The 25,169-nt window shown below is 38.9% G+C and overlaps 1 protein-coding gene across 1 annotated transcript in view; it reads right to left on the bottom strand.

The window, feature by feature from the left end:
* The window catches only part of PRMT9 (protein arginine methyltransferase 9), a 57,775-nt gene that overhangs the window by 9,280 nt on the left and 23,326 nt on the right, over positions 1 to 25,169 (bottom strand). The window contains exons 8-10 of the mRNA XM_035292861.3: positions 18,207 to 18,399; positions 15,478 to 15,661; positions 11,963 to 12,680 (exon numbers count right to left, since the gene is read on the bottom strand). Coding sequence (XP_035148752.1) covers positions 11,963 to 12,680; positions 15,478 to 15,661; positions 18,207 to 18,399 — 1,095 coding nt within the window. The remainder of the gene's footprint in view (positions 1 to 11,962; positions 12,681 to 15,477; positions 15,662 to 18,206; positions 18,400 to 25,169) is intronic.

Here is a 25,169-nt window from a genome sequence, read left to right as displayed (position 1 = left end):
TAAGATGTAGGCAGTTAAATGATACCCAGTCATTGTACCCTAACTTGCTTTTCCATAATCCTCTACTGCTCAGGAATCATGGAGCCAGAAATGCTATGGAATTAGTTTTAAATTAATTCTCTGGAATCTTAAAGGCACAAAATCATTTGAACACGGGAGGTGGAGGTTGCAATGAGCTGAGATCATGCCACTGCACTCCAGCCTGGGCAACAGAGCAAGGCTCCATCTCAACAACAAAAAAACAACACTGGGAAGAGAAGTAAATTTTTAGGTAACCTTCACAGAAATTATTTGTCACCAATATAACCAATAATTCAGACAGAACACACTGTCTGAAAATCTATTTATATATATTATATAAATAAATAATATAAAAGCCAATTCCTACTGAATTGAGCTGTTTATTACATATATAAACAGTTTTTTATCACACTGTCTTGAAAACTGTATATATATATTATATATAATTTTTATATATTATATACTTGACAATCAGTCAAGTTTATATACATATATATAATACATATAATATGTATATATATATAATACATATATATAATATATAATACATAATATATATAATACATAATATATAATATGTATATATATAATTATATGTAATATATGATAATATATATAATATAATATATATGTATTAAATATAATATATAATATAAATGTATTATATATAATATATATAAATATAAACATATATAATATATATAATGTTATATATATAATGTTATAAAAATATATATATATTATATATATGTATATAAACTTGACTGATTGAAAGCTCTTCCATAAGATCAAGTACAGGAAAAGAATCCCTACTTTAGTAACATCTATTCAACATAGTATTAAACATCCTAGCCAGACCAATCAGTAAAGAAAAAGATCACATCTGTGATCAGACATGTAGAAAACACTAATGATCTCACACAAAAAAAACTTAGAACAAATTCAGCAAAATTGCAAAAACAAAAATCTGCTGTGTTTCTAAAAATAAAATATGAATGATCTGAAAAGAAAATTAAGAAAACAACTCCAGGCTGGCATGGTGGCTCATGCCTATGATCCCAGCACTTGGGAGGCCAAGATGGGTGGATCACTTGGTCAAGAGTTTGAGACCAGCCTGGCCAACATGGCAAAAACCTGTCTCTACTAAAAATACAAAAATTAGCCAAATGTGGTGGTTGCACACCTGTAATCCCAGCTACTGGGAAAGCTGAGGCACAAGAATTGCTTGAACCTGGGAGGAAGAGATTATAGTGAGTAGAGACTGTGCCACTGTACTCCATCCTGGGTGACAGAGCAAGACTCTGTCAAAAAAAAGAGAGAGAGAGAAAAAAACAATTCCATTTACAATAACTTAAACTTAACCAAGGAGGTAAAAGACTGGTACACTGAAAACTACAAAACTTCGATGAAAGAAATTAAAGACAAATAGATGTAAAGATGTTCCATGTTCCTGGATTGGAAGACTTATTATTACTAAAATGCCAATATTACCCAAAGTGATGTACACAATCAATGCAATCCCTATCAAAATTCCAACAGTGTTTTTTACAGAAATAGAAAAATTCATCCTAAAACTCATATGAAATCTCAAGAGATGCGGAATCCCTTTTCAAGGGAATGATCCTGAAAAAGAACCAAGTTGAAAGTTTCACACTTCCTGACTTCAAAACTTACTACAAAGCTACAGGGAGAGTAATGTCAACAAGGTGGTGAGAGAGAAGCCCCAGACCCACTTTCCACCACAGAGACAGCAACTTAACAAAAATATACAAACCAACTGCCTTTGTAAGAAACACAAAAGCTAGTTAGGAGGCTCCTGAACCCCAGAGAAGCATGTAGCCAAAAAGAAATACATCAAAGACAGTAGGAAAATTCATGACATTTACTTACCATAACCCTCCCCATCAGCACAGAACAACACAACACAGCACAACTGGGAAAAAACAAAAACAAAAAACCTCCCAACTCCCAGCTTCTCCTTAGGAGACGAAAGAGAAGAGTGGGACATAGTTCCAACATAGTGACTTTCTGGAGACAGCTGTCTTTCCTGACTCTAAGCACTGACAGGAACTGGAACCATGTTGGGGGCCACTGAGAAGGTATGAGATCACCTTGGCTAGGTAGAGCACCAGAGAGGCTGAAGTACCACCGGAAGACACTAAGGCGAGTTCCAATACATTGGTTTTCTAAAGCACCACGGAGGCTGCACTACTGCAGACAGACTGAGGGAGCACCTGAGTAGAAATAAGCAAACTTCAACTAGATTACAAACCTAGAGAGAACATATTCCCAGAAAAAGACTTGAGAGGTCTTTAGCATCTCTAGACAGAATGAATGGTAAAGGTTCTTCCTGTAAAAAGCCAGAAGGTAAATAACGGGAGACGTGGCAGGTTTTTTTCAAATGTGTAAGTCCCAGTAAAAAATAAGAAACAGGCTGAGCACAGTGGCTCACTTCTGTAATCCCAGAAGTAAACATGGTGAAACTCTGTCTCTACAAAAAATACAAAATTAGCTGGGCGTGGTGATGTGCATCTGTACTTCCATCTGGGAGGCTGAGGTGGGAGGACTGCTTGAGTCTGGGGGGCAGAAGTCACAGTAAGTAAAGGTAGTGCCACTGCACTCCAGCACAAGCAGCAAAGCAAAAGGGTCTCAAAAAAAAAAGGACAAAAGAAAAGAGAAATATGGTCCAACCAAAGGAACAAATTAAATCTGTAGAAACTGAGCCTAAAGAAACAGGGAGGCCAGATGCAGTGGCTGACACCAATAATCCCAGCACTTTGGGAGACGGAGGCAGGTAGATCATTTGAGGTCAGGAATTTGAGACCAGCCTGACCAACATGGCGAAACCTCATATCTACTAAAAAAAAAATTTAAAACTTAGCCATGCAAGGTAGCACACACCTATAATTACAGCTACTCAGGAGGCTAAGGCATAAGAATCACTTGAACCCAGAAGGCAGAGGTTGCAGTGAACTAAGATCACACCACTGCACTCCAGCTTGGATGAAGAAGTGAGACTCTGTCTCATAAATAATAAAAATAAGATACCTAGAGATATCCAGATAAAGTTAATTATACAGAAAATATAGAATCTTGTAGTATTATAATGTAGGTGTGTACACCACATTTAAATCTAGTATAGAATTTTTAAAAACAAAAGCATCAAAAGTAATGGTAAGTCAATGTTAATGGTTTTACAATTTAACAAGAAGTAATTTGTGACATCAATAATAAAGTGGTAGGGAGGAAAGGTGGTAGGGAGGAAAGAGGTAGAATTTTTATATGTAATTAAACTTAGGTTATTATCATTTTCTAACAGACAAATAATTTCGAGAAGTTGCATGTCACGGGAATAGTAACCATACCCAGAAATTTATTATATAGTATATACAAAGGGAAATGAGAAGGCAATTAAAACATGTCACTACAAAAAAAAAATCAATGAAACAAAAGAAGGCAAGAAAGGAGAGGGAGGAGAGGAAAAACAAAGATGCTAGAAGACAAACCAAAAAAGTTAACAAAACAGCAACAGTACATCCTTCCCTATTAATAATTACTTTAAATGCAAATGGTTAAACTCCCCAATTAAATGATACAGATTTACTGAACAGATTTTTTTTAAAACCAGATACAAAGACATGCTGTCTACAAGTGACTCACTTCAGATCTAAGGACACACATAGCAGAAAGTAAAAGGTTAGAAAGATTCCATGCAAACAGGAACCAAAAATGCACAGGATGCCCATATTTATAACACACAAAAAAGACCTTAAGACAAAAACTGTCAAAGGAAACATAACATTATATGACAACAAAAGGATCAATTCATCAGAAAGATGTATATATATGCACCTAACATTAGCACTCACAAATATAAAAGCCAAACACCGACAGAAGTGAAGGGAGAAACAGCAATATAATAATAGTAGGAAACATCAATAACCCACTTTCAGTTATAAATAGAAAAAGCAGACAGATCAATAAGGAAAAATAAGATTTAAACAACACTATAGACCAACTGGATGTAACAGACACACACAGAACACACCCAAAAGAGCAGAATATACATACTTCTCAAGCACACATGAAACATCCTCTGCAACACACCACATACGAGATCACAAAACAAGTCCCATCAACTTTAGGAAGACTAAAAACATAAAGTATCTTCTCCAACCACAATGGAATGAAAACTAGAAATCAAGAGCAGAGGGAAAACAGGAAAATACACATTTAAAAACTCACTCTTGCCAAGCATGATGGTGCATGCCTGTAATCCCAGCTTCTTTTGAGGCTAAGGAAAGGAGTTTGAGACCTACCTGGGCAACACAGTAAGACTCTATCTCAAATAATAATAAAATTAAAACTCACCCTTAAGATAACTAATGGGTCAAAGAAATCACAAAGAAAATATCTGAAGACAAATGAAAATGAAAACACAATATATCAAAACTTACAAAATGCAGTGGAAGAAGTACTAAGAGCAAAGTTTATAGCAGTAAACACTCACTTAAAAAAAAGATTTCAGGCCAGGTGCGGTGGCACATGCCTGTAATCCCAGCACTTTGGGAGGCCGAGGGGGCAGATCATGAGGTCAGGAGATCGAGACCATCCTAACAGCATGGTGAAACCCCATCTCTAAAATACAAAAATTAGCTGGACATGGTGGAGGACGTCGGTAATCCCAGCTACATGGGAAGCTGAGGCAGGAGACCTGCTTGAACTCAGGTGGTGGAGGTGGCAGTGAGCTGAGATCACGCCACTGCACTCCAGCCTGGCAACAGAGCAAGACTCCGTCTCAAAAAAAAGGATTTCAAATCAACAACCTACTTTTATACCTCAAGGAACTAGAAAGAGAGCAAACTAAACTAAAAATTAGTAAAAAGAACAAAATAATAAAGATCAAAACAAAGATAAATGAAATAGAGAACAAACAACAACAGGCAAATCAGGCCAGATGCAGTGGCTCATGCCTGAAATCCCAGCACTTTGGGAGGCCTAAGCAGAAGAATCACTTGAGGCCTAGGCAACATAATGAAGCCTGTCTCTACCAAAAATAATTTTTAAAAACTAGCCAGGGGCAGGCCTGGTGGCTTGCACCTATAATCCCAATACTTTGGGAGGCCGAGGCAGGCAGATCAGTTGAGGTCACGAGTTTGAGACCAGACTGGCCAACATGGTGAAACCCTGTTTCTACTAAAAATATAAAAATTAGCCGGGTAAGGTAGTGGGTGCCTGTAATCCCAGCTACTCAGGAGGCTGAGACATGAGAAGCAATTGAACCCAGGAGGCGGAGGTGACAGTGAGCCAAAATCACACCACCGCACTCCAACCTGGGTGACAGAGCAAGACTTGGTCTCAAAAAAAAAAAAAACTAGCCGGGTGTTGCAGTGCATACCTGTGGTCCCAGCTATTCAGGAGGCTAAGGCAGGAGAATCACTTGGGCCCAGGAGTTCCAAGGCTGCAGTGAGCTACAGTCGCACCACTGCTATTCAGCCTGAGTAAGAGTGAGACCCTGTCTCTAAAAAATACAAAACAAATTTAAAAATCATTAAAACCAAGAGTTGGCTTTTTCAGAAAGTCCAACAAATTGACAAACCCTTGGCTAGAGTAAGAAAAAAGAAGATTCAAATAATTAAAATTAGAAACAAGAAGATAGTACAACTGATGCTATAAAACTAAAAAAGGATCATAAGAGAATACTATGAACAATGATATGCCAAGAAATTGGAAAACTCAGAAGAAATGAATAAATTTCTAGAAACACACAACTTACTTAGACTAAATTTTTTTAAAAAATTTTAACCTAAACAGGACTATAACTTGTAAGGAGATTGAAGCAGTAATCAAAACCTCCCAATGAGGCTGGGTATTGTGGCTGACTCCAGTAATTCTAGCACTTTGGGAAGCCAAGGCAGGAGGATCATTCATGCCCAGAAGTTCAAGACTAGCCCACGCAACACAGTGAGACCCTAACTCTGCAAAAATAATTTTAAAATTAGCTGGGCATGGTGGTACATGCCTGTAGTCTCAACTACTGAGGAGGGTGAAATGGGAGGATCGCATGAGCCCAGGAGGTTGAGGCTGCAGTAAGCCATCATTATGCCGCTACACTCCAGCCTGGGCAACAGAGCAAGCCCCTGTCAAAAAAACAAAACAAAACACCTCCTAATGAAAATAAAAACACCAAAATCTTCCCAATGAAGAAAGGGACTGGATGGAGGAGAATTCTACTAAACAATCAATTAATATAATACATTACATTAACAGAATGAAGACCACATGATCATCTCAATGGATGCAGGAAAAGCATTTGACAAAAATCAACCCACTTTCATGATAAAAGATTCAACAAACTCGGAATAGAAGCAAACTACTTCAACATAATAAAAGCCACATATGAAAAGCCCACAAGTAACACATGTTAACATTACCACATTTAAAGACTGACAGTTTTTCTCCTAAGATCAGGTACAAGGGAAAGATGCCTTCTCTTTCCACACTTCTGTTCAACATAGTAGTGAAAGTACTGACCACAGAAATTAAACAAGAAAAAAATAAAATGTATCCAAATTGGAAAGGAAGTATAATTATCTCTATTCATAGATGATATGTCATATATAGGAAACCCTAAAGAAAAACAACAATGAAAACTTGTTATAACTCATAAATGACTTCAGCAAAATTATGGGACACAAACATGCAAAAATCAGCTACATTTGCATGTACTAACAAAGGCCAAGCTAAATAGAAAATTAAGAAAAAAAATCCATTTATAATAACATCTAAAAAAATAAAATACTTAGGAACAAACCTAACCAAAAAGGCAGAAGACTTACTTGTACACTGAAAACTGCAAAACATTGCTCAAAAAAAAAATTTAAAGACACAGATGAATGGAAAGGCACCCTGTGTTCATGGACTGGAACACCTGCAATCCCTATCAAAACCCAAACAGTGCTTTTTGCAGAAACAGAAAAAAATTACCCTAAAATTTATATGGAATCTCAAAGAACTCCAAACCGCCAATACAGTCTTGAAAAAGAACAAAGTTGGAGGCCTCCCACTTCCTGACCTTAAACAAACTACAAAGCAACAGTAATCAAGACTGTGGCAAGGTACTGGCATAAAGACATACAGACCAATGGAACAGAAACAAGAGCCCATAAATAAACCCAAAAATTACGTTCAGAAAACAAATCTGTTACATGTTTTCTGAAATATACAAAAACGTGCATATTTTTGTATACACCATATACAAAAATTAACTCAAAATGGATTGAACAACTAAATGTAAGACCTAAAACTATAAAATTTCTGAAAGAAAATATATGAGAAAAGCTGGAGAACACTGGATTCAGCAATGATTTCTTGGATATGATATCAAAATTTATTTTGCAACCAAAGCAAAAGTAAACAAATAGGACTAAATCAAACTTTAAAACTTTTGCACATCAAAATAAATGATCAAAAGAGTGAAAAGGCAACCTGTGAAGGGGGAAAAAGTATTTACAAATCATGTATCAAAGGTTAATATCCAGAATACAGAAAGAACTCCTACAACTCAATAACAAAATAACCCAGTTAAAAAATGGGCAATGGCCAAAAGAACTCTGGCTAAAAATAAGAAGAAGAAGAAATAAATAAAGGGCAAGACCTGAATAGATATTTCTCCAAAATATGTACAAATGGCCAAAAAGCATATGAAAGGATGCTCTACATCACTAATCATTAAGAAATTCTGACACATAGTACAACATGGATGAAACTTGAAGACATTACTATGCTAAGTGAAATAAGCCAGTCAGAAAAAGAAAAAGAAAAACTATTGTATGATTTCACTTGTTTGAGGTCTCAAGAGTTAGTTAAACTCATAGAAACAGAAAGTAGTCTGCTGGATACCACCGAGCCAGGGTGGGAGGAGCATATAGGAAACTGTCATTTATTGAGTATAGAGTATTTTACAATATGAAAGAGTTCTGGAGATATTTTTACATAACAATGTGAATATACTTCACACTAATGAAGTGAAAAATAGCTAAGAGTAAATTTTAGGCCTATTTTATAATTTCAAAACAATTTTTAATAAAATAAAATGTGGCTATAAAGTGATTATCCTGAATTTTTTGGCACACACAGAATTTGCAGATTCATGTCATCATTCTCAACAGTCACAGTGCAACTACAAAAACAAAAACAAAAGAAGATCCCCAAAATGGTCCATTATTCAAAACATACCTGAAATACATCTTTGATATTAATTTAACCAATTCCTTTACTTTCTAATTTAATTAATTTTTTAAAAAAAGACTGAACTTACCAAATTTGAATAATAACATTATTAAAAGGCCTCCACAGAACTTCTGGCTATTTACCAGAAAATAAAAAATACTAAATTAATTTAAAAACACCTTTGCCACTGCTGTTTCTTCTAATCAACATATTGTTATGAAGGCAATTTCAAAAATAAACTTTTTGATAGAAATCACTCAGCCAAGATAGTGCCATTGCCTGGGCAACAGGGTGAGACTCCGTCTCAAAAAAAAAAAAAAAATCACTCAATTATCAAAACTTACTAATTGTAAACATGGGATTTCATCAGTATGTGTATTTTAAAACCTGTGAACCTATAAGCAGTGGTATATGCCTAAAACCCTAGCTATTCAGAAGGCTAAAGTGGAAAAATCACTTGAGCCCAGGAGTTCAAGACCAGCCTGGGCAGCATAGTGAGAACCACCCAACCCCACTCTGATCAACCCCATTCCAGCCTACCCTGTGTCTAAAGAAAAAAAAAAATCTATAAACTAATACTGAACTCTGGTTGGTAGGTTTGCTTTCCACAGTAGTGTGTGTTAGCAAGTTTGAAACAATGTTACATGCATTCTCCCTATGAGCAAATGAGTAAGTACATTAAGTCAGTGAGAGCCAGGCTTTTACTGATGGAGAAATAATACAAATATGAAAAAAGGGAACACTGCAATGTACCATGTGGTAGCGGATTAGAACTGAAGGTATCAGTATTCACTCATGGTTTTATACAGATAAACAGACACAGAAATAAAAAAATACCTGTATGTGTATGATTGTGCACATGTGTATATGGATCCATGCCTGTGTACACACACACAAAACACACACATCCTCTTTCTAGCTTTTTCAATTCAGAGAGCCTAAAAGCAGTGACCAGTAGAAATGAGTATACATACCTATCATCAAGATCTAGGTTTCAGCTGGGCATGGTGGCTCATGCCTGTAATCCCAGCACTTTGGGTAACCAACGGGGGTGGATCACTTGAAGTCAGGAATTCAAGAACAGCCTGACCAGCACGGTGAAGCCCTGTCTCTACTGAAAATACAAAATTAGCTGAGCATGGTGGCGCACCCCTGTAATCCCAGCTACTTGGGAAGCTGAGGCAGGAGGATCACTTGAACCCAGAAGGCGGAGGCTGCAGTGAGACAAGATCGCACCATTACACTTCAGCCTGGGCAGCAAGAACGAAACTCCATCTAAAAAAAAAAAAATTAAGATCCAAGATGGCTGATCGCTAACAGTTCAGGATTGTAGCTCCCAGTGAAAGCGCAGAGAACGAGAGGACGCCACACTTTCAGATGAATTTTCGTCGCTCACGGACCAGAAGTTTCCCAGTGGAGGAGCCCCACGGGTCACCAGCGCGACTCTTGTGGCCGGCGCAGCAGTTTTGCCGGCGCCTCGGCGCAGCAGCTCTTCATGCAGAGTAAACAGGAGAAGATTCCCGGGCAGAAGAGCACCATCAGTCTTATCGCTGCTGTTTTGGCCAGCGCAGTGGGTTGCTCGAATTCCAGCACAGGGAATCAATAAACTGGACGTCCACTCAGAAACCCAACTAGAAAGGCAGTAATCGTAAAGACGACAGATGGATAAATTTATAACAAAGGGAAGAAACCAGCCTAAAAAGGCTGAGAATACCCAAAATCAGAACCCCTCTCCCTCTACAGGGGATTACAGTTCCTCATCAGCAACGGAACATTATTAGAAGTAGGCTTCAGAAGGTGGATGATAAGAAACTTCTGGGAGTTAAAAGAACTTGTTCTAACCCAATGCAAAGAAACTAAGAACTTTGAAAAAAGGTTTGACAAAATGCTAACAATTATAGACAATATAAAGAGGAATATAAATGAACAGAGTTGAAAAACACAACACAAAAACAGCGAAATATGCACAAGTTTGAATAGCCGAATTGATCAAGCAGAAGAAAGGATATCAGAGGTTGAAGACCTACTTAATGAAATAAAACAAGACAAGAATAGAGGAAAAGAAGGATAAAAAGGAATGAGCAAAGTCTCCGAGAAATATGGGACTATGTGAAAAGACCTAATTTACGTTTGATAGGTGTACCTGAATACGACGAAGAGAATGCATCCAAGCTGGAAAGCATTCTTCGGGATATCATTCAGGAAATCTTTCCGAATCTAGCAAAGCAGCACAATATTCAACCCCAGGTAATACAGAGAACACCACAAAGATACTCCTCAAGAAGAGCAACCTCAAGTCACATAATCGTTAGATTCACCAGGGTTGAAACGAAGGAGAAAATACTAAGGGCAGCCAGAGACAAAGGTCAGGTTACCCACAAAGGGAAGCCTATTAGACTTACAGCAGATCTCTCAGCAGAAACCCTACAAGCCAGAAGAGAGTGGGGGCCGATATTCAACATCCTTAAAGTACAGAACTTTCAGCCCAGAATTTCATATCCTGCCAAACTAAGCTCCACAATTGAAGGAAAAATAAAATCTTTTATGAACAAGCAAGTACTCAGAGATTTTATTACCACCAGGCCAGCTTTACAAGAGCTTCTGAAAGAAGCATTATACATATAAAGGAACAACCAGTATTAGCCTTTCTAAAAATATACCAAAAAGTAAAGAGCATCAACATAAAGAAGAATTTACATCAATGAATGGATAAAATAGCCAGTTAACATCAAATGGCTGTAACCCTAAATTTAAGTCGACTAAATCCCCCAATCAAAAGATACAGCCAAAACCTAACAATATGCTACATCCAGACCCATTTCACATCCAAAGATACACAAAGACTTAAAGCGATGGAGAAAGATTTACCAACCAAATGGAGAGCAAAAATAAATAAATAAATAAAAAGCAGGAGTTGCAATTCTCACATCTGATAAAATAGACTTCAAAGCAACAAAAATATAGTGGTAAAAGGATAAATGCAACAATAAGAGCTAACGATCCTAACACCCAGATACATAAGACTCATAAAGAGATTTAGACTCAACGAGACAGAAAATTAATAAGGATATCCAGGACTTGAACTCAGATCCGGCACAAGTAAACTCAATAAATATTTATAGAGCTCTCCATTTTAAATATACAAAATATACATTCTCCACCTTAAATACAGAAAATATTGATCGGCCATTATTAATACCCATTTTTAGAATAAAGCTACATTCCCGTTTTCTCTCCCTCTTTTTTCCTCTCCTTCACTCCTTTTTTTCTAAAAAAAAAAAAAAGAAAGAAAACAAATTCTTCCTCTATATCTCTTTTTCCATTCCTATTGGCAAAAAAAAAAAAAAAAAAAAAAACTTGGTTTCAAAATTTAGTTCTCCACTAAAAGGAACCAGAGTCCTTTGGAGAAAGACTGATTCTAAGACTCTAAGCTCGGGGATGAAAATAAAACATCTGGTTGCACCAAAGTAAGAACATGCTCAAAGAATTATGGGAACGTGTCAAAAAGACATAGGAACTAGTTTAAAGGAGCTCCCACTGGCCATACCTGGGATGATTTTAGCATCAAATAAAGTCACGGGTCCTGAAAAATAATACTTGAGGAGCATACAATGATCTTATTTTTACGGTTATGCCATTAAAGAACTTAAGGAATTTATATAAAATTTGAGCTCAAAAACAAGCCAGAAGTTATTATTTTGTGTTTTACCTGGATATTGCAGCTTTTTCCATTATTTCCTGCTGAATGAGCCCAGATGGCTCAATGACATCCAATATAATTATGCTCCATAACTTGTCTGATTTTGGCCTTTGTAACATAGCAGATTCATCCTCCACATGTGTCAGCCAAAATTCAAGTGTTTCTTTAGGAAAGTGATTGGCTTCAGATATGAGGTCCAGAGCAATCCGATGCTGGTCTTTCTCCACAGAGCTGTATGGTTTAACCTGCCCAAGTGTGCCAGCAATAATAGGCAGAATAGAGAAGCCTTCAGACACATCTAACACATAGAAAGGTTCAAGGATGCTCTGTACAGTATTACTCTGCCCTGTTCCAGAGCTCATCTCATTATTCTGACAGTGAGTATCCATGGTCTGGCACGGTTTCTCTGGAGTCAGTGAAGACAAAACTTTCCTCATTGCCATTTTAAAGCCTTCATGATATGGAATGTTGTTTAGCAAAGCAATTTCTGTAGATTCCAATACACACGTCTGCTCTACAGCATCTGGTTTACTGGTTTGAAGGTTAGCGAGGGCATTACAAAGTTCAGCCTCATTTCCTGATGATAACAAGTCTTTATTCTGGGTAAAACTTTTTGCAACATCCATTTCACATTCCAAACCCAAGACACTAATACTCTGGATTCTTAAGTAACAGTCTTGACAAGACACTTCCATCATCACATGGTCTCCAGGCTTTATCCCATAGTCTACATTAAATAGAAAGAAAGAAAAAATTAATAAGGAGTACTTACAAGCCTGAGGATCACATAAATGAGGATCTCCATCCTCCATTTAACCTCCCATTCTTTAAATCACTATAGAAAGGATTACAAACATTCATTTCATATACAAAAAAAAAATAGGAAAACCCTACCAGCTTTACTTAGGGAAAAGTGAAGTCTGAAGACTCAATTAACCAGTAGCATAATGGAGACATTCACAAGCCCCATTATTGACCCTAAGGCTATCAGTATGATAGTGTTTTTACTGCAATCACTAGGTCTCTCCATATTCCCAAATTGGGGGTTTGGTGGAGTACTGCAGGGGACAGTGCTCCACCAAAGATAGCAACAAAGATAAAATTCAGGGATAAATATCAAACCTCACTTTAAAGGGATATTCTTTTCACTAAGAGAAATTTCCAAAAGAACAAGATAACATTCAACAGAATCATATCAGTAATACTTCTTAACTGTATTTTAGACACTCTTGCATGTCTAGGAACTTGAAAGTATAACGAAGAACTAAGTCTTCCAATAAAGACCACATATCATACTCCTTTCATATGTGGGAAAACTTTTGTTTTGTCTTTTGAGAAAGGTCTCACTCTGTCACCCAGGCTGCGATGCAGTGGCGTAACATGGCCCCCTGCAGCCTCCAACTCCTGGGTTCAAGCAATTCTCCTGCCTCAGCCTCCCAAGTAGCTGGGACTACAGATGCAGGCCACCACACCCATATTTTTTTTTTAATAGAGATGAGGTCTTGCTATTTTACTCAGGCTGATCTTGAACTCATGGGCTCAAGTGATCCTCTTGCCTTAGCCTTCCAATTGGGATTATAGGCATGAGCCACTGTGTCTGGCCTACATGTGGTGACATTTTTCAATGTAAACGTATAAATGTATGATCGCAATTTCTTCTCATTAGCCCTGGTACCAGTAGAAAATACAAGTTGTTACTCTATTTTGTTTGTTTTTTGGTTCTTCTTTGGAGGCAGTGTCTTGCTCTGTTGCCCAGGCTGGATGGAGTGCAGTATGATCCCTGTGGCCTCAATCTCAGGGATCAAGCTATCTTTCAACTAGCTGGGACTAAAGGCGCTTGCCACCATGCCTGAATTTTTTTAATTTTTAGTAGAGACCAGGCTGGTCTCAAGTTCCTGAACTCCAGCAATCCTCCTACCTCAGCAGGAGGATCCCAAAGTGCTAGGATTACAGGCATGAGCCACAGAGCCCAGCCACAAATTGCTATTCTTATGTTTAAACATGTAAATGTCCTTTCTCTAACGATTAAAAACAAAAGGCCATCTATCTAAGTTACTACAGGTATAAGAGAGTTAAAACAGGGCCAGGTGCGGTGGCTCAAGCCTGTAATCCCAGCACTTTGGGAGGCCGAGGCGGGTGGATCACGAGGTCAACAGATCGGGACCATCCTGGTCAACATGGTGAAACCCCGTCTCTACTAAAAATACAAAAAATTAGCTGGACATGGTGGTGCATGCCTGTAATCCCAGCTACTCAGGAAGCTGAGGCAGGAGAATTGCCTGAACCCAGGAGGTGGAGGTTGCCGTGAGCCGAGATCGCGCCATTGCACTCCAGCCTGGGTAACAAGAGCAAAACTCCGTCTCAAAAAAAAAAAAAGAGAGTTAAAACAAACACAAGTAAAAACTGTTATTTACTGAGTGCCAGTCACTGTGGTAGGCATTTTACACCCACTATCTCTAATAATCTCTATGTGTGCTGCAAGATAAATGGTATTGTCCCATTTTTATATATGATACAACAAAAACTCTAAAAAAACAACTGGCAAGGATGACCAGGAGGGAATCTGTAAGTAGCAGAGACAAGAACTAAATCCAAATCTACCTGACTCTAAAAACAACATACTAGCCACAACAATATACTAATTCCAGGCCTTTATGACCTTGCCAAATTAGATCCTTGATTAAGAAACTAAACAGAAATTGATGTATTAACTTCCAGTTTAAGAAGGGTAGAGTTTTTCTGTGTGTGTGTGTGGGCACATGTGTGTGTGTGTGTGTGTGTGTGTATATGTGTGTGTGGTGTGTGTGGGCAACACTACTCTACTGCCCAGGCTAGAGTTCAGTGTTACAATCTTGGCTCACCGCAGCCTCAACCTCCTAGACTCAAGGGATCCTTCTTGGACTACGAGCACTTGCCACCATGCCCAGTTATTTTTTTTATTACTATTTTGTAGAAATGAAGTCTTGCTATGCTGCCCAGGCTGGTCTCAAACTCCTGGCCTCAAGCAGTCCTCCTACCTGGGCCTCCCAAAGTACTGGGGTTACAGGTGTCAGCCACCATACCCAGCCTAAAAAGGGCAGTTTTTTCTGTGTAATTCATCTGCTTTAAACTTACTGAAACCTATCACATTACTGTAAAAAAAATTCCTACTAAAAAAAAATCTTTAATACCAGATCCATGAACTCTCTAAAACTGAAAAATTTTGTGCTTATATGAGTGTGTACATTTTCTTTGATCTGGGGCTCCACAGACGTCATCAGCTTCTCTAAGGAGTAAGAACTTCTGCACTAAAAGCAATACTTTTCCATTACTTTCCATGAAATAATGGAGGAGGATTTCTTTCATCTACTGGCAACTAGAAAAATCAGAGCTGAAGAAATAATTTAATGATAGGCTTTTGGAGTGCTATGCAGCAGAGTTATTATTTATTTATTTTATTTCTTATTATTATTATTTTGCCACTGACTCAAATACTTAGAAGATTAAAGCAAGAGGTTTAAAAAAAAAAAATTGACAAGACCTACCTGCCAGGTCCTGTATGGGGTAGACAGCCTGTTCCCAACATGTTTCCTCACTAGGACTGGTGGATAAACTATGTTCATCATCAAGCTGGAGCACAAACCAAACCATAATAGCATCTAGTGTGCCTTCTTTAATAACAGGAATACCAATCTTATCAGGCCTTTTAGATGCAAGACTTTTTAATTCCTGAGAAAAATGTAAAAGGAATGAAAGGGTTTTATACATTTCATATGTTCATACCTCAGTATCTTACCATTGTCCATCTCTGGAGTTCTTAGTCCTGCCCAGCTCCCTTGGGGATTCGGTATCTTGGCACACCTATTAACCATGTAGGCATACTGGTTGGGAAGCTCTGACCTATTTCACTGGAATACCATGCAGCTATTATTAAATACAAAGAGGCAGATATATATTGCTAGTATGGAAATTAGTCCACAATATATTGTTGAATGAAAAAGGTTAAGTGACAAAGTAGTGGGGATTGTTTTGTTTAAAAAATAGAAGGGGGTGGGGGGCAGGGAGAGAAAGGAAGTGGCGGGGGGGAGAGAGAGAAAGAGTCTGTGTCTGTGTGTGTGTGTGTGTATGTGTGTGAGAGAGTGTGTGTGTGTGTGTGTGTGTGTGTGTAAGAATAGAAAAGCAAGTCTGGAAAGATACAGTTCAAACTAGTGACCTGGCAAAAAAAAGGGTTAAAATTTTAAACAGGAAGAAAAATGCCTGGGCGTGGTGGCTCATGCCAGTAATCCCAGCACTTTGGAAGGCCAAGGCAAGCGGATCATGAGGTCAGTAGATAAGACCATCCTTGCCAACAGGGTGAAACTCTACTAAAATACAAAAAAATTAGCCACGCATGGTGGTATGCGCCTGTAGTCCCAACTATTCTGGAGGCTGAGGCAGGGGAATCGCTTGAACCGGGAGGTGGAGGTTGCAGTGAGCTAAGATCATGCCACTGCACCCCAGCCGGATTAGAGAGCAAGACTCAGTCTCAAAAAAAAAAGTAAGAAAAATACTAGGACTTTTTCCTTTCTATCCTGTATTGCTTGGAAGTATTAAACAGGCAGGCAAGACTTTTGAAATTAAAACCTTAATAAGATTTGTGTGCGTGGATAAGAAAAATTAAAATTTTTAAAGGCCTTAAAATAATAAAAGGATATTTGGGGGGTAACTGGCAGTGGATAAGAAAAATTAAAATTTTAAAAGGCCTTAAAATAATAAAAGGATATTTTGGGGGTAATTGGCAGCTACAAACATGTTATTTGCCACTGAAAGTCAGAACAGGTAAGGAATGCTCTTGAAGCTCAGAAAGCTCAGCCTCAGTAAGCAAGGCCAAATTGTTAAATTAGTTCCAGATCACCTCAAGAAAAATGCTGTGACAAATAATAAATGAAAGCTTCTATTAAATTATGAAAATCTTAGGCTAGCCAGGAGAGGTGGCTCACACCTATAATCCCAGCACCTTAGGAGGCCAAGGTGGGTGGATCACCGGAAGTTAAGAGTTGGAGACCAGCCTGGCCAACATGGTGAAACCCTGTCTCTACTAAAATTAGCCACTTGTGGTAGCAGGTGCCTATAATCCCAGCTACTCAGGAGGCTGAGGCAAAAGAATCTCTTGAACCTGGGAGGCAGAGGTTGCAGTAAGCCAAGATGGCACCATTGCACTCCAGCCTGGGAAACAAGAGTGAAACTCTGTCTCAAAAAACAACAACAACTTAGGCTAAAATTACCCTCACAAAGTCTTCTATCTCCAAACAGGTTTCACTTATAACAGTTATGGACTTGAACATTTAACTTTACCTATTAAAGACCTTTAGAAAATTCCATGTAACCTTTCCAATTTCTTTGGGCACTTTCCTTATACAGAACATCCTCACACCATTCACCAACACACACATATACACACCAGGGTAATCAACTTCTCCTGCTTTTCCTGGGACTGTATTGGTTTCAAAACAGAAAGTCCCAAGTCTTGGAACCCGCTTCAGTCCTGGGCAAACCATGAAGGCTGGTCACCATAATAAACATATAACTTTGAGATTTCGATTATTGTTCATTTTGTTAATTTGAAATGGCAGCATGATACAGAGAAAAGTCAGAAAGACCTACATTAGAATCCCTGCCCCCGTATTCATATGCTGAATAATTTGGGGGGAAATTATTTAATGTGAGCAACAATTTCCTCATCTGCACAACACAAGGATAATTATAATTGTATGGCAGTATGTTAAAAGTTGCCTAAGAATGGGGTGGGAGGGTCAGGGGAGGTTCTCTGTAGTTAAAGTAAGCAGGTTGGGTATGGTGGCTCCTATGCATGTAATCCTAGCACTTGGGGAGGCCAATGTCAGCAGACTACCTAAGTTCAGAGCTCAAGACCAGCCTGGGCCACATGGCAAAACCCCATCTCTACTAAAAATACAAAAATTAGCCAGGCACAGTGGCACATGCCTGTAGCTAATTGGGGGCTAAGGCAGGAGGACTGCTTGAACACAGGAGGTTGATGCTGCAGTGAGCTGAGATGGTAATCCAGCCTGGGTGACAGAGCAAGACACTGTCTCAAAATAAATTAAGTAAGTAAGAGAATAATTTCAGCAAGAAATTCTAATTACTCTTTAATCATTTTCTTTACATACAGTAAGTGGAATCTCATGCAAACTCATAAAATAAGACTGTCCTATATATTATTTTAAACAGTGCATGAAATTTAGTGCTTGAATATAGTAACCAAATTCTTTTTCACCTGAAGGTTGTTGAAATCTACTGTCATAATTTCAAAGCACTCTGTCAAAGCCAAATATCCTCCAGGAACTTGATTCATCTTTTCAGTTGTATAAGGTTCAGTTGTTTCTTCAGTATCTACAGAAGAATAAGCCAGACTCTGAAATTTCACATTTGTTGGCAAATGTATACCAGCAATGTCCTTAATACCCACTCTGGAGAGAGAGAAAATAGGGGAAGGGAAGGAAAATTGATTTTTTTTTTTAGAATAAAGTAACATATCTAATATTGAGTCCAGAAAAAAATATAAAAATGAAATAAAATCTCATGAGCGAAGATATCTTAAACATAACTACATATATACACATATACCACCACTAAGTATAAAGGAAAACAACTATAAACAGGTCTATAACAAATTTAAGAACTTCTGCTATAAAAAAGAAACCACCCTGTAAGAAAGTAAAAAGCAAATCACTGAGAGATTTTTGTAATAACTATATTCAACAAAGGGCTCATAACCAAATTATATTTTAAAATTCCTACATATTAATAAAAACCAAAAATGGGCAAAAAACTTAGACACTTCAGAAGAGCACATCCAAATGGCCAATAAGCACATAAAGAGGTGCTCAGCCTCAACAGCCATCAGGGAAATGGAGTTAAAATCACAATGCATACTACACGTTTAGCAGAATGGGAAAAAAAGAAAAAAGTAGTCAATACCAAGTATGGTGAGGATACAGACTCATACAATATTGGAGTATAAAATTAGTAAGATCACTTTGGAAGGCTGCTTTGAAGTGTCAACTTGTACTGAACATACCTATTCAGATTCATTTTTTTTTTTTTTGAGACAAGCATGTTTGAACAGGATATGAGAGAAGATTGGAAAAGAAATGTTGGAGACATCAGATGCAGACAACAGTTTTGAGAGATACTGAAAAGGGAAGAAAATAAACAGCAATAGCAGCTGGGGAAATGGGATAAGAAAAAAGAGGGTTTTTTCTGTGTGTGTGTGTGTTTGGAAAGAAAGAAAGAGAAAGAGAAAGGGGGAGAGAGAACAGGAGTCTTGCTCTATTGCCCAGGCTGGAATGCAATCTAAAAATAGGTATTAAAAACCTCTTTTATGCCGACAATTGTGCTTAACAGCGAAGACAGGAAGGAATAAGGGAAGAAAATAACAAACAGCCAACCAGTATTTCATTTAAGTCTGTGAAATGCTATGGAAATGCTGAAGTGTGATTTACTTCCAATTATGTGGTCACTTTCAAAATAGGTATAATCTGATACTGAGAAAAATGTATGTTCTGTGGACCTGGGGTGAAGAATTCTATAAATATTCACTGAGTTTAGTTGTTGCAGGTCTGAGTTCAAATCATAGATGTCCCTGTTAATTTTCTATCTCATTTATCCGTCGAATGTTAACAATGTAATATCAAAGTCTCCCGCTATTATTGTGCGGGAGTCCAAGTCTCCTTATAAGTCATTAAGAACTTGTCTTATGTATCTGGATGTTCCTATACTGGGTGCATATATATTTATGATCATTGACTCCTGTTGTTGCATTGATCCTTTTACCATTATGTAATGTCCTTCTTTGTTTCTTTTGCTCTCCATTTGATTGGTAAGTCTTCCACCAACCCTTTGTTTTGAGTCTTTGTGTGTCCTTACTTATGAGATGGATCTGCATACAGCAAACCAATGGGTTTTGACTTTTTCTTCAATTTGCCTGTCTGTGTCTTTGATTGGGGCATTTAATCCATTTAAATTTAGGATTAATATCGATATTTGTGAGTTTAACATTGTCATTTAATGCTAGTTGGCTATTTTGCCCATTAGTTGATACAGATTCTTCATTATGGAGATACTCTTTACCTTTTGGTAAGTTTTTGGGATGACTGATACTGGTTGTTCCTTTCTGTGTATAGTACTTCTTTCAGAAGCTCTTGTAAAGCAGGCCTGGTAATGATGAAATGGTCTGTGTTTGCTTGTTTGTGAAAAATTTTATTTTTCCTTCTTTTATGAAGCTTAATTTGGCTGGATATGAGATTCTGGGTTGAAAATTTTTTTCTTTGAGGATATGAATATTGACTTCCACTCTCTTCTAGTTTGTAGGGTTTCAGCTGAGAGATCTGCTGTGAGTCTGACAGGCTTCCCTTTATGGGTAACCTGACTTTCCTCTCTAGCTGCCCTTAGAATTTTCTCCTTTATTTCAACCCTGGTGAATCTAACCATTATGTATCTTGGGGTTGCTCTATTTGAGGAATATCTTTGTGGTGTTCTCTGTATTACCTGAAGTTGAATATTGTCCTATCTTACTAGGTTAGGAAAGTTTTCCTGAATAATATCCTGAAGAATATTTTCCAACTTGGATTCATTCTCGTCATGACATTCAGGTACACCTATCAAATGTAAATTAGGTCTTTTCACATAGTCCCATATTTCTGGGAGACTTTGCTCATTCCTTTTTACTCTTTCTTCTCTAATCTTGTCTTCTCATTTCATTTCATTAAGTTGGTCTTCGACCTCTGATATCCTTTCTTCTGCTTGGTCAATTCGACTGTTAAAACCTGTGCATACTTCGCAGAGTTCTCGTATTGTATTCTTCGGTTCCATTAATTCACTTATATTCCTCTCTACATTGTCTATTCTCATTAGGATTTCGTCAAACCTTTTTTCAAGGCTCTTTAGTTTCTTTACATTGGGCTAGAACACATTCTTTGAACTCACAGAAATTTCTCATTATCCACCTACGGAAGCCTAAATCTGTTAATGGAAGGCACTCATTCTCCATGAGGCCTTGTTCGCTTGTTGATGAGGAACTGTGATCCCCTATAGAGGGAGCAGCATTCTGATTTTGGGTATTCTCAGCCTTTCTATGCTGGTTTCTTCCCATCATTGTAAATTTATCCACCTGTCATCTTTGTAATTACCGATTTTCAAATTAGGTCTCTGAGTGGATGTCCAACTTATTGATTCCCAGTGCCGGAATCTGAGCAACCCACTGCACCAGCCAAAACAGCAGCATTAAGATTCGTGGTGCTTTTCTGCCCAGGAATCTCCAGTCTGGCTTCCTTCTTGAGTCCCCTTTTCAATCAGCTGAGTAGGTGACTCTGCCTTCCCAGAGCTCCAAATGTCGACCAAAAGGGAACCCAGTCCCATTTACTCTGCACCAAGAACTGCCACACAAGGGCACCGGCAAAACTGCCACACCGGCCACAAGAGTCACGCTGGCGACCCGTGGGGCTCCTCCACTGGGAATCTCCTGGTCCATGAGCAACAAAAATTCATCTGAAAGTGTTGCATCCTCTTGTTTTCTGCACTTTCACTGGGAGCTACAATCCTGAGCTGCTAGTAATCAGCCATCTTGGATCTCTCTCTGTCTCTCCTTATTGTATGACCTCAGATTCATTCTTGATGGAAGAACCTCACAGTGTCTGGCATTTCCACTTCTGAGAATATGGCCAACAGAAATTAATACAAATTATCACCAAAAGAATGTTCAAGAATGTTTATAGCTGCACTGCTTCTGAAAGCCAAAAAAACTGATATAACCTAAACATCCATCAGTATTATAACAGGCAAATCTGGTATAGTCACATAATGGAATATGATTCAGCAGAACAAACAAAGTAAACACAAAAGAAGCTAGGCACACAAAAACAAATCACACTTTATGGTTCTATTCGTATGAAATTCAAAACAAGCAACACTAATCTATGATGTTAGAAGTCAGGACAGTAAGTGCTCTACGGAGAGTGGGCACTGGTAAAGAGAAGGGGTTTCTTCCTGTGCACTTTATATTATATAGCGATAATATTCTTGTCCTTGATCTCAGCACTGATTACCCAAGTCTACCAACGTCATGAAAATTCATCAAATCACAAATTTATGGCTTACACACGTACTATAAAAATGTCTGATGTCAATAAAATTTACATTGGGCCAAGCATGGTGGCTCATGCCTGTAATCCCAGCACTTTGGGAGGCCAAGAGGAGAGGATCACTTGAGCCCAGGAGTTAAGAGACCAGCATGGACAACAAGAAAGATCCTTCTAAATAAAATAAAATAGCCAAGTATGGTGGTGTGTGCCTGGAGTCCTAGATACTTGGGAGGCTGAGGCAGGAGGATCACTTGAGCCTAGGAGTTCAAGGCTGCAGTGAGCTATGATCACATCACTGCACTCCAACCTGGGCAAGAGTGAGACCCCCTGTCTCAAAAAAGTGAAAAGCAAATAAGAAAATTTATAATCAAAAAACACTTTATGAAAATTTAAACAAGATTTTGTAAAAGGAAAATACTCCAACCTCATCTCACCTCACCTCATCTCAGTGGCATTACTTTTTTTTAGAGAATTTGCCTTTATAAAGTTTCAAAAGTTCAAATAACATACTTTTACAGATTATTTTCTTACACTCTCAAAAGATGAACCAACAAATGGAACTACTAATGATTTTAATAACTCAAAATTAAAAGTCACAAGTTAAAACAAAAAATATGTGACAATTTTTTTTTTTTTTTTGAGACAAGGTCCCAAGCTGTCACCCAGGCTGGAGTTCAAAGGCACAATCTTGGCTCACTGCAACCTCCATCTCCCAGGCTCAAGCAATTCTCCTACCTCCACTTCCTGAATAGTTGGGATTACAGGTGCATGCCACTGTGGCTGGCTAATTTTTGTAATTTTTATAGAGACAGGCTTTCACTATGTTGCCCAGGCTGGTCTCAAACTCCTGAATTCAGGCGATCTGCCCACCCTGGTCTCCAAAAGTGCTGGCCAGACAGTTTCTTTCTGATGCATTATAAACTACTTGAATATATGCTGTCAAAACTTTGAGCAATATACTAAAAAGTCCACCTTCACAGTACTCTCATCCTCTCATTTCTTCATTGTTAAGATTTTAATGTGTATCCTTCCATACCTTTTTTTATATTTGTATATAACACTCTATTTGTACATTACTGAAACATTCTGTACCATTTGTGAGTAGGTTGTATTCATCATGTCTGTTTATCTCTCAAAAGATACTTCAGTGTATCTTTATTAAAAATGAAAATATTCTCTTAACCACAGCAATCAAATTCAGGGTTTTTTTGTTTTGGGTTTTTTTTTTTTTTTTGAGACAGAGTCTTACTCTGTAGCCAGGCTGGAGTACAGTGGGGCAATCTCAGCTAACTGCAACCTCCACCTTCCAGTTCAAGCAATTCCCCTCCCTCAGCCTCCTGAGTAGCTGGGACTACAGATGCGTGCCACCATGCCCAGCTAATTTTTTGTATGTTAGTAGAGACAGGGTTTCATCATGTTCACCAGGATGGTCTCAATCTCGCAACCTTGTGATCCTCCCACCTCGGCCTCACCAAGTGCTGGGATTACAGGCGTAAGCTACAGCACCCGGCCAGTATTATCTAACCTATACTTCATATTCTGTATTTGTCAACTGAATCAAAAATCAATAATAAAGGCAGGGGACAGTAGCTCATGCTTGTAATGCAAGCACTTTAGGAGGCTACGGCAGAAGGATCCCTTTGAGCGCAGGAGTAAAAGACTAGCATGGGCAACACAGCAAGACCCTGACTCCATAAAAAATTTTAAAAATTAACCAGACATGGTGGTACACACCTATGGTTGCAGCTACTCAGGAGGCTGAAGTGGGAGGATCACTTGAGTCTGGGAGGTCAAGACTACACTGAGCCATAATTGAACCAATGTGCTCCAACCAGGGCAACAGATCAAGACCCTGTCAAAAAATACCGTTTTTTCCCCCAATACAAGTCACAGTTGCAATTTAGCTGCCCTGGACCGACTCAAGATGGCACAGTGAGAACAACCCAGGATTGAAGCTCTCAGTGAACACGCGGAGGGTGAGTCAGGGCTGCATTTCCAGACAGATCTTTGTTGCCCACAGAACGGGGAAATTCCCAGGTATAAAAGAGACACCAGACGCCAGGGCAGTGGTTTTGGCTGGTGCACCCAGCAGCTGCTGCAGCTGGTGGCTGGCACACAATGCAGCAGCACTCCATAGCGCTCCGCACAAAGCGCACTGGTCCGGGTGCCCTGTTGAACCAGCAATCTGAGACTTGAGAGGGCAGATTGGCATATCGATCTGATTGAACGGCACTTGGACACTGAGCCAGGCCAGGAGATTCCAGGGAAACGGCATTTGGGCCAGCGCAGTGGAACAAACAAAACGGCGATTCCAAACGCTCCGGGTGGAGAGTTTCACTGCGGGCACAACTGAACCCAGGTCGGTGCAGCTTGGTGGGGGAGGGGCGTCCACCATTACCGAGGCAATCAGCCCCTGAAGTAAACACCCATTGCTAATGCACCCTGCCATTGATGAGGCAACCCTCCACAATAGAGAGACTCCGCCACAGGGCGTAGCCTGTGGCAGCAGGGCGGAGACCTCAGCAGCAGGGCAGAGCCTGCAGCAATAGGGTGGACCTCACACCAGCAGGGAGGAGCCTCAGCAGGCATATAGTGACTAGACTGCCTCCTAGCTGGGCAGGACAGCGTAACGGACACTTATAAAGAAAGCCCCAACCCCCCAAGACAGAGCATCTGAGAAAAAAAGAGTTTTTTTTATGAGTTCTGCTGCAGCAGAATTAAACGAAGCAGCCTAACAGCCCTGAATGAACAACAGAGCTCACAGCTCAGCAATTGAGCTCCTATAAAGTACAGACTGTCTCCTCAAGCAGCTCCCTGACCCCTCTATATCCAGAAGACTGACATTTGGCAGGCATCATTCTGGGGCAAAGATAGCAGAGGAAGAAACTGGTAGCACCCCTCACTGTTCCGCAGCTGCTATAGGTGCACCCCAGACAAGCAGAGCCTGGAGTGGACCTCAGCAGTCGTACAGCGGAGGGGCTAGACTGGTAGAAGGAAAACCAACTAACAGAAATACTTCATCATCAACAATCTGGGCGTCCACTCAGAGACCCAATCGAAAAGTCAGCAACTACTCAGACGACAGGTGGATAAATCCA

Source organism: Callithrix jacchus, chromosome 3 (genome assembly GCF_049354715.1).
Source record: "Callithrix jacchus isolate 240 chromosome 3, calJac240_pri, whole genome shotgun sequence".
NCBI classification, from domain to species: Eukaryota; Metazoa; Chordata; class Mammalia; order Primates; family Cebidae; genus Callithrix; species Callithrix jacchus.
Note: the sequence above shows the minus strand (reverse complement) of the source record. Positions and strands in the feature narration are given on the sequence as shown.